The 10,335-nt window shown below is 44.0% G+C and overlaps 1 protein-coding gene across 1 annotated transcript in view; it reads left to right on the forward strand.

Annotated features, from left to right (window-relative positions):
- ADIPOR2 (adiponectin receptor 2) overlaps positions 1-7,004 on the forward strand; it is a 21,171-nt gene extending 14,167 nt beyond the window's left edge. Inside the window, exons 3-7 of the mRNA XM_010139885.1 lie at positions 1,094-1,265; positions 1,894-2,080; positions 3,165-3,352; positions 4,565-4,758; positions 6,303-7,004. Coding sequence (XP_010138187.1) covers positions 1,094-1,265; positions 1,894-2,080; positions 3,165-3,352; positions 4,565-4,758; positions 6,303-6,434 — 873 coding nt within the window. The 3' untranslated portion in view covers positions 6,435-7,004. The remainder of the gene's footprint in view (positions 1-1,093; positions 1,266-1,893; positions 2,081-3,164; positions 3,353-4,564; positions 4,759-6,302) is intronic.
- The last annotated feature ends 3,331 nt before the right edge of the window (positions 7,005-10,335 follow it).

Raw genomic sequence — 10,335 nt, forward strand, 5'->3', positions numbered from 1 at the left:
TTCCCTACCTCAGTTCAGATTTTCAGTTAATGAAGTAAATCAGTTATTTTCTTTTTTAATATTTAAGAACCTAGTCTTTAACTTGTTTGGTTATTCTGATTAGTTTTCTTTTGCTTCCATGAAGGAGTGTGGAGAATTGATGTAAAATCTCTGGACTTTTGTTGTTGAAACTGAAATAAGAATGTAGCTTTTTAAACTTAGTGTTTCAGGATTCTTCAGACTCGCTCCTGTATTACTAGCCAGACGTCAAATCCAAGGAACACTGCAGAAACAACCCCGGTACTTAAAGCAATGCCCTCATACCCTTCTGCTTGGCAGTGCTGCTTTTGACACCAAACTGAAGACTACACATCTCTTATGTTACTGAAACAGTGCTAAGAACACCTGGGCGCAATTTTTTTCATTTGGAACCAGCTGCAAGATGTGTGCACATATGTACTTGCTCCCTTTAATGAAGAAATATGAGTACATTGAGAGTCATGGATCTGTTGCCTTAACTGATCGGTCACCATTTGTTTTGAGAGTGTGGGAGCTTTTTTTTTTTCCAACCTGGATAAGAGATTGGACGCTTCTTACTGGACTCTTGCTGCTTCATGCTTTCTGGCCCATACTAGGGCTGACGGGTAGCTTTTTTGTTAGAATGCCCCAAATGCTAGCAGATATGTATCAGATAAGGCTTGTGGTTGGAAGAACAGGCTTTTATGTACTTCTTGGAGAGTAGGTGTAGGTTTCTTCAATTAAATGGAAAGGATGTGTGAAAATAACAGAACGTGGAAATGAATTAAATGCTTTCCCTTCATTAGCAGTAAAAAAGCCCAATGGCTTTCCTGTTCAACGAAATGCTGAAGTATTTCGTTCTGTGGTGGTACAGCTCCACTTTGTAATGTTACTGGTTTGAAGAGGTAACAGTGACTTAAGCATTATATTTCAAATGTAAGCCTTTTCCCCAGAGCTGTCCCATCAACCCTTTTCTGTTTACTGTATTCATAGATGAACTCCCAACACTTCTACTAGTATGGGTTTTCTGACTTTTTTTGCCACGTACCAGTGGAGTTCGATTCCCAGAACTTAACTAAAGTCTTCCAACTTCTAGGTGTGGGAGGGCCGATGGAGAGTCATACCACATGACGTTCTGCCTGACTGGCTAAAGGACAACGACTACCTGCTGCATGGACACAGACCACCCATGCCTTCCTTCCGGGCTTGTTTCAAGAGTATCTTCAGAATACATACAGAGACTGGTAACATCTGGACGCATCTGCTAGGTATTTTCAGCTTGCTCTAATGCTAATTGGCTTCATTGCTCTCTTTGAGAGCAAGATAGAAAGGGGTGCGGGTGGTCACGTGATCATTGCACTACTAACTTGGTAAATTAACAGGTTTGTATCCCTCTCCAGGGTTGGTTGGGACTTCCTTAATTATGACATTCAATACAAATGAACAAATTAAATTAGTAAATCACTTGTAGATATTATTTTTTCCGAAGCGTGTAGATGTCAACTGAGATCACATTTCTTGCCACAGGAACAAGTTGTAGCTTGTATGAGTTGTTTTCAACTTGTAAGGAGCCTTGAGGGGAAGGGATTTCTTTGAATTATGCCCTTCGCTGTTCACAGTTTTGCAACCTTTTTTTTTTTTTTATTGTTCTAGAATGTTCAATTAGTTGTTACACATGTCTAAAACAAGGAAAAATAGGGAGTCCATGCAAGTCTTTGCATCAGTCTGAGATAGAGCTGCGGTTGGAATATATAGCTGGTGTAGGGCAGTACTTTATCCTGCATGTGTGCTGCTGGTTGTCGTGCAGCTCCTGTACATTAAAGTCATGGGTTTAGAAAGAAAAGCTTTCAGTATGTGTGAACATGACACCTTTCTGCCTTACTGGTTTTTTTTCAGGATGTGTGTTCTTCCTTTGTCTGGGAATCTTCTACATGTTCCGGCCAAACATGTCCTTTGTAGCACCTGTGCAGGAGAAAGTGGTTGTTGGATTGTTCTTCTTGGGAGCCATACTCTGCCTCTCCTTTTCATGGCTCTTCCACACAGTTTATTGCCACTCAGAAGGTGTTTCCCGGCTATTCTCCAAGTAAGTGCCTAGAGGACAGGGTAGGCCAAATAGGAACCAGGTGGAAAAATAGGATTGGGATTTATGCCTGGAGCCTCAGTGTAGGGGTTGTACATTGCATGACTGCATGTACTTTGAACAGAACTGAGCAGAGTTTCACTGCAGCTTCTTCTAATTATTGTTGGTTTCAGCGTGAGTTTTTGTGCTGTCATTTTTGCCTTAACTTCATTTTCTGCTCTTTGGCAGGCGTGTTCGTGCATCTTGCTACTGTAAATAATACACCTAGAGCTTAGTTGCAGGTCTTTGAATTTTTAATGCCACTGTCACTTCATGTCATTTCCACTATTCTGAGTAACTTTGAATCTTAAACTTATGTAAGACAGCTCCACAATGTATATCAAGATGTCTTTGTCTTTTGGTTTTACTATGCATTCTTTTTTGGCCAGCTGCCAAATACCGCACATTTCCTAAGACTACTCAACCTAGAATTCTGTAATCTGCAAGACCACCTCTAAAGTAACCCAGCAATTAAAATCCTTTACTGAAAAATTAACTCCGTCATCTTTTGATAGGACCATTTTGTCAGTGTGGTAAAAAGCAATGGCTGTAAGAATTCCTTTTTTTTTTACTGGTGCGTAGAAAAACACTGTGGCTGAAAAACTGCTGTGTTATTCCCCATGGGTCACATGAGCTGCTGCCGATCTACCTCATTCTTGTCAGATACTGAATTTGTTTCTGTTGGCTGTAATCTCACAAGATACTGCGTGCCCTTTTTTGTGTTCAGAGTATCCTTGTGCTGCTTTTGTCCTCATCTGAAACCTAAAAATAGGTTTCCTTCAAAAAAGCTTTGGTCTAAAGGCTGTTTTATGTATTGCTGGTGTCTGTCCAAAAAATAGCCTTACTAGCTGTCTGTCAGGGTCATCCGTTGCTGTAGGAGGACATTGGTGGAAGAGTTGCCATCAGGAAGTAAGTTGCAGCGCGGAAATAGTGAGAATAACTTCATTTTGCAGAGAGAAGTAGACAGCTGGTCTGCTGAAGAGAGTGTTGGTATGAGGACTTTCAAAGGTTTGCATTTCTTACCAAACTGATTTTTGTTTCCTTCTAGGCTGGATTATTCTGGCATTGCACTTCTCATAATGGGCAGCTTTGTACCATGGCTGTACTACTCCTTCTATTGCAACCCTCAGCCTTGCTTTGTCTACTTGATTGTGATTTGTGTCCTGGGCATCGCAGCCATAATTGTCTCACAGTGGGACATGTTTGCAACCCCTGAATACCGGGGTGTAAGGGCAGGTAAGACCTGAAGTTAACTGTTTTGCTTATTGACTGCCTTTCCTCCTTCCTACTTGCCACTTGGAAAAACTGCCTTGAGGAGACATAAGAAAGCGTAATTTTAGAGAGAGCTAATGTTCTTGGATTGGGAGTTTGATGGGTTTTCTTTCAGCATTTATTATAGCCAACTGGATGCACAGATAAGGGCTGGTGCGAGTCCTGGAAGTGCATTCCTGAAATGGACAGTAACACATGCAGTGGTAAAGATAGCGCAAAGTATTTCTAGCTAAATCTAGGAACTTTGCTCTTTCAAAAAATGACTGGCTGCTTGGTGTGTGTATGTGTACTTCTGCTGTTTGCCTTGGTTTTGTAATACTAGGCTCAGACACTAGCAAATCATTAATGATTTAATTAATCTGAATGATTTGCCTACTTAAGACAAAGAGCCCAGTTTTTCTCTTCACGTGATCAAAAGAACAGAAACAGGTTTGGTTTCACATTCTGAGGTAGGAAGAGAGAATTAATTGGTGGGGGGGAGAAATAGGGGATGTGCATACAGCTGGATTGTACAGTAATATTTCTTGTTACTTAGCCTCACATGCTGTCTGCAGTCAATCTAGATTTCTTGGACAAGCTGTGGATGTACCTTGAGAGAGTTTAGCCTTTCAAACTTAATCTGTGGATGGGACGTGATGGTTTCCCCCATGCACAGTTTTTTACAAGATTTCTTACTTGCTGCTATAATCTAAACGAATAAAGGGTGTTCTCGTAGATGGCAGATCAGATGAGCCACAGATGCTACTTTTGTTTCCTAGGACTGCTTGTGCAGTATATGATAAGTAATCTCTTTGTTGTCTCTCCTTGTTGTCTTGCTCTTGAGAGATTACGGTAAAGTGAGACATAGTTCGTGTAGTCTCAGTGCCCTCTACAGTCCAAAATGTGTAACTGTCTTAATCTACATTAAAGCTGACAGATGCAATCAGTAAATGAAATATTTCAGTGTCTGCTAGAACATATAACTAAGTAGCTTCTAGTATGTGAATGAAACCTGTGCATTCTTTGACTTTCTTTCCATTAAAACACTTCTGGGGACCTCTACCTTCCAGAGCTGTCACCTTTCTGATGCTTTGGCAAATACTGAGTTTTCCTTCCATACCTTTTTATGTTTTCCTTGTCTCCCTTTACCACCACTATGTTCAAACCTGACTCTCCCACATTTTCTTTACCTCCCAGGAGTATTTCTAGGTCTGGGTCTTAGTGGGGTTATTCCCACCCTGCACTTTGTCATCTCTGAGGGGCTCCTGAAAGCAGCTACAATGGGGCAGATAGGCTGGCTGGCACTCATGGCATGCCTGTACATCACTGGTGCTGCACTATATGCTGCCCGCATCCCGGAGAGATTCTTCCCTGGCAAGTGTGACATCTGGGTGAGTCTACAGAATGACTGGATGAAGAGACCAACGTGAAAGCTGGTTCCCCTTGAGGCTGCAGGATGTTGTGTCAGTGTTTTCTCTTTGCAATTATCAAGCTGCACCAGAACACAAGAAGCGTAGTGTAGGTCTTAAGGGGCCAAACAGCTGTGGGCTCTCTGGGCTTACCAGGTACTTCTCTTGCTGAGTTATCACAAACTAGCTGGTCTCACATAATTACTGGTGTGCAAATTCACCCCAGCATATGTGCTAGATAGCTTTAATAGATGGGCGAGCAACTTTGCAAACCTTTTGTGTGTGTGTGTGTTGCAGATCCTGCAAACACAACACTATACCTTGCTTCTGTGCAGAATAGCACATGTTTTTTTCCTCTGACGTTCAGTGTTTTCTGTGGGATCTTCACTGTGTCTGGCTCCTTGTCTTGTGCAGCCAGTGAAAATGCTGTAGAGAGATGGTAGACTTTGGAGGGGTCTCTGACGCAGAAGAAGAGACAGTGGGGTGAGCAAGTGGGTAGGTGGGTGAAACTTGGTATGAAGGAAAGGATCATAAAGACTGTGGAGGGGAAGTATGGGGGGAATATTTAAAGAAATTGGGTGGAGCAAGAGTAGAGATGAGAGGGATGTGGACCTTTGGAAGGCCACTGTACTTCCCCTAGGATGATTTAAGATCTCTAAAGATGACTAGAAGTGAGAATGAAGCCTGGGTTGTATGAGTGGCTTTTGCACAGCACCAATTAGCTAGGTTTGTTTCAATGGCCAAAGCCTTGTCGCGGTGATGACTTAGGCTCCAAATGTACCGGTGTACCACCAGTTCATTTCCAAGCTTCCCATGGAGCCTGCAAATACATGTTTGTAGAAAATTTTCAAGAACAGTTTCCATGTCGGTAGGCCTTCCCTCAAACAAGGGCACGTTTTGTCATGTAGCTCCCTCATGGTTTTCATTCTGCTTTACTATAATCAATAGCATCCTGGGCATTCATTCACAACAGCCGGTTATTTCTAGGTTTTAATATAATACCATTTTTTCCTGTTGTTTCTCTGTGGCAGAGAAATAAAATAACGACATTTGAAATCCACTTGGTAAAACCAATGCCTGTGACCAGAGCAGGGTTTGTACCTGTGAGCTGCATGAGAGTGCCCTTTTTCTCAATAAACCACCAGTGAGTGTTGTGGAGGAACTCCTTTTAAAAGTGTGCTCCTTAAGCCTGTTGCCCAAAGCCCTGAAATTATCCTTGTCTTTTCACAAAGATGCGGTTATAGTGTTTGCGTAGCATATCTGTTGATTGACCAGCTGGTTAAGATGGCTGTGAAGGAAAGGGGAGTGTGTGCGTGCGTGTGTGTGTGTGCGGAATTTGATTATTTTGAAAATGATAGCAGAGGGGTTGGGCTTCAACACTCAGCTCGGAGAACTTTGCAGCTTGTGGTTTGAGGAACTGCTACGTGTTACTGTGTACTTCAGCTGAATGTGTGGCTTTTTTGGAGACAGGGTAGCTCTGGAACCCCAAATACCCCGTCTGAACAGAGGTGTTTTCTTTTTCGCAGTTCCACTCCCATCAGCTGTTTCACGTCTTTGTAGTGGCTGGCGCTTTTGTGCACTTCCACGGGGTTTCGAACCTCCAGGAGTTCCGTTTCACTGTTGGAGGAGGCTGCACAGAGGAAGATGGGATGCAGTAAAACCAGCCTTCAGCCCAAGATCGTAACCAAAACAGTGCCGCAAGCGCGGCTGAAGCATACAGGCTAGCAAAATGAATACCTAAGAAGAATCCAAGTTTCAGCTGATGAAGCATGGAGCTTCATGGGGATTCTGACTAACCAAGATAAATTCTATACCTCAAGCAATGGAATGAATTAATTTGAAGACCAGGAAATTCTGAAACCCTAATTTATTCTTGGGATCTACAGATTGAGCTACAGAGGACGCTTTCCAAATCGGCTTCTGTTCAACGCCATATTTATTTGTAGAATTGGGGAGGGATAGCTTAGCAGTTTCCTTTTTTTTTTTTTAAAGAAAAAAAAATGAGGTTAAATTTATATCCTCTTGGAGGGTTTGGGAGTTGATTTTAGATGCTCTTTTGGGAGAAAAGCAAATTGTAAATAAGATTTCTAACTTTCTGTTTAAATAAAATTTATATAAATGTTTTAAACGATGGGCGGGGGGGAAAAGGGTTTTTGTAAAGAATGCAACTTGCAAGTACCACACACTGTTTCAATTTTGCACAAAAATAAATGATTGCAGGAGGACCAGATAAAATTCCCAGGAGTGAAGCATATTGGCCCTGCAGAGTTTCCTGGTGGCCGGCATGCCCTGGGCAGTGTGGGGTCCTGGCCAGCACTTGGAGTAGGTTCAGTACATGTACACAAGGGTGGTGAAGGCTGGGTTAGTGTCGTCGTCATCCAGGTCGCAGCGTTAGCAAGTTTATTTACTCAAGTAACTTGAAAGATGCATCTGCCCTGCCTAAGCCTCTGGGACAGCTGCCTTCCGAGCCTGCATGGCCTGTGTGATTTTGGGTAGTGGGTCTTACAGTTAGGTGTTTTGGATCTCATCGTATAAATTGGAGCTTGGTGGGATAACGGCACGTGAAACGGCAAACGGTCCAACTCCATCAGTGCCTGCCTGTTCCCGAAGGCCCCCGTTGAGTAGGTGGTTGCCGTTTGCAGGCCTGCTCTGTGTTGTCTGAACAAATGATGGTGTAACACACTTGTCAAAAGATAGTCGAGCGTGTGAGGGTAAACAGAGGTGGGGTTCGGATGGACTGGAAAGAGGAAGCTGTGCGCTCCAGGACTGGGAGTTAACAGTTACTGCAGACCTCAGGCACATTACCTTCTCATGTGTCAGGCTCCGTATGCCAAGGGAGTTTGCAGGTTTTTCTTTAAGGGGAAAAATCCACAGTCAGCCCAGTGCAGTTCCATTTTAATTTTTTTTCCTTAGGTCTGCTTCCCATCTGTGCTTTTGCAATGGGATTGCTGGTATTTTGTAAACCTGAAAGTACGAGTTCCGTGGGATTGCTGTGGAGCAGACGCACCTCCTGTATAAGGGGAGGCATTTACCCCTTCTCTTGTGTAATTGATGTAGCTTGATCTTTGGAGCCCAGTCAGAAGCCAGCCTGAAGGAGAATCTTTGGAGTGGTAAGATGAAACTTGAGCGTTTTGTTTGTTATGGCACAGGTATTGCTTGGAGTGTTTAGCTGGAAATTCAGAGCAATTGCCTCTCTCACAGATGAGTTAAACAGCCCATAAAATGCTGTATTTCACGAGCAGGGAAGGTAAAGGGTGTTTGGCTTTTGTTGTGTGGTTGTCGGGTTTTTTGTAGCTTTGTTTTTTTAAGGCTCCTGCAAGTTTGCATTTTCATCCTTCAGGAGAGAAAAATTTGGATTGCAAAGATCTTCCCATACCCTGGATATCGCAGAGTGTGTTTTGGGGAGTTACTTTGCCTAATGGAATCAAGTAGAAGCAGAATGCCTTCCTGAAGTTGACTGGATCTTAAGGCTTCACCCCTTGAATGGAGACTGTACAGCCTCTGAGAGCAAGGTCAGCTGCAGAAAGAGGTGCTGCAGCTGAGTCTGTGGGCTTAGAGGGACGTGTTCTCAGTAGGGTCACTACACTGGATGCCTGTAGGGCCAGAAGACGTTTATCACGGGTCTGCATGGTACTGAAATGAAGTAAAGAGCAGTATTAACTGAGATGTAAGGGCTGATAGCACTGGCATCACGGACAAAGATGTAGAGTTGCCTGACAGGAGGTATTCTGGTGTCTGAGAAGAGCATGGTACATATCAGAATCAGAGCTGTCTGTAAGGCGCTTTGGGATACCTCTGTAACAGTACCAGCAGAAGTGGCAGTCTCCATCCTGGGTATTCCCATGTTCGCTCCTTGCAGGGTGATTGTAACCTGGTCCTACACAGCACAGAACTATTACAAAAACACAGTACTCCACCTGCTATTCTGAACCCAGTCAGTCTCTCCCTTCAAGAAGTTTGTGTGTTCCAATGAAAACAACCTAGCTGTGCACTTTTCTGTAGCTCTTGCTGAGAACTCTTCCCAGGTTGGCACCTGAATGCCTTACTCTCAGCAGTCAGAGGCTTGCTTGCTCTGTGTGCAGGTTATTGCCATAGAATAGTTAGGACCTACAGCTTCTTTCCTCCCCCATTAAATAGTGGCCTTGTTCAGTATATTTCTTTTAAAAAATTGCTTACTGTTGGAAGCAATGAAGCACATTCTGGGGTTTTGATGGTTGGGGTCTCTGGTGATGGTTCCATGTAAGATGGGATCTTACTACTTGCTGTATTCTTAACTTCTGCTAATAAAAGAACCAAATGGATTATTGTATAGTTTGGGTCTTTCCATGCTGTGCTGTGCGTGAAGCCTGAGGGAGTCGCTCTCCCTTTCTTCCTTCCCAACGCCTTCGGGCAGAGCTTTGTACGTAGGTAAGAGATTTCTGCTGGTGCAGAAACCAAACCGATGCCTGAAGGCTTGCTCAGGTACGGTTGGATGGATGCTCGCTGTATGCCTCCTCGAGCAAAAGCACGTGGGTGGGGGGAGTTTGTGTGACTCAAACATTAGTTCTGCTACACGGTGTCCTCTTGATGTCTGTAATCCACGTCAAGTACGTGCCTGGTCCTGCTGCAAGATTTCAGTACTGTTTAGTGCATTTGAACCTCACAGCAGACAAAGGTGTCTGTGGACCATGCTGCTTCTTAGTTACAGGGCTAATCTCAAGGGGAATTTGTCTTTCCAACGTCCAGACTGTTATTTGATGCGCACCAGAGCTGCCAGTTGTACAATGGGGCCATGAGTGGTGTGGGGAAAGGATGTGGTGTTAAGTGTGTCTGGTGCCACAGCTTCTTGAAGCTGCTTGTCCTAAGAATTCCCCTGACATACAATTATTCCAAACTTGCAGATAATGAAAAGCCTGGGACAAGTACCCTATCCCGTGTCTGCATGTTTTTGACCTCTACCATACTGTCAAAGTGACATGAGGACAAGGTGGAATTGGTGTTACTGGTGTTTCATCTTCGGAGTTGGAAAGCTTAGCTGAGCCCACGCCGTGGAACGAGGGCAAAAAGCCGCAGGGTGGTCTTGGGGCTGGCTAGCCTTTGTCAGGTCTCTGTCCCCATCCCCCAAGCCTCCACCCAAGCCCAGGCTAGCTATAATTCCACACGTTATCTATATTTGCATGTTTAGAGACGGTAATTTTCAGTGGCTCAGTTTTCCAGTTCCTGATTTTGCAGATTTTAGAGCAGACTGCGTGTGTACTGCTCCCTTCCTTGCTCCAAGGTTTAAAAGGGCTTTCTCTAACCACTGCAGGTTGGGTGCTGGGGTGTAACAGGCAGAGAAGAGAAAGGAACAAGCTGGCCAAGCAGTCAGGCTGGCTGGAGCATGGTGGAAGAAGCAGAAACTGATTTGTGGACAAGTGGAAAGCTGGGGGGTGACAGCTTGCAAGGAGAAAAATGGGCAGGAGGGACTGAAGCTGTGGAGAACAAGAGCTGGGAGAGAAGTGCTGGAAACTTTGGTTGTTGGGGGCAAATGTTCAGGTGAGATGAGACTGAGAAGAGTCATTCAGGAGGCCTGGACTCATT

The sequence above is a fragment of the Buceros rhinoceros genome, unplaced genomic scaffold (genome assembly GCF_000710305.1).
Source record: "Buceros rhinoceros silvestris isolate BGI_N320 unplaced genomic scaffold, ASM71030v1 scaffold21377, whole genome shotgun sequence".
Classification (NCBI taxonomy): Eukaryota; Metazoa; Chordata; class Aves; order Bucerotiformes; family Bucerotidae; genus Buceros; species Buceros rhinoceros.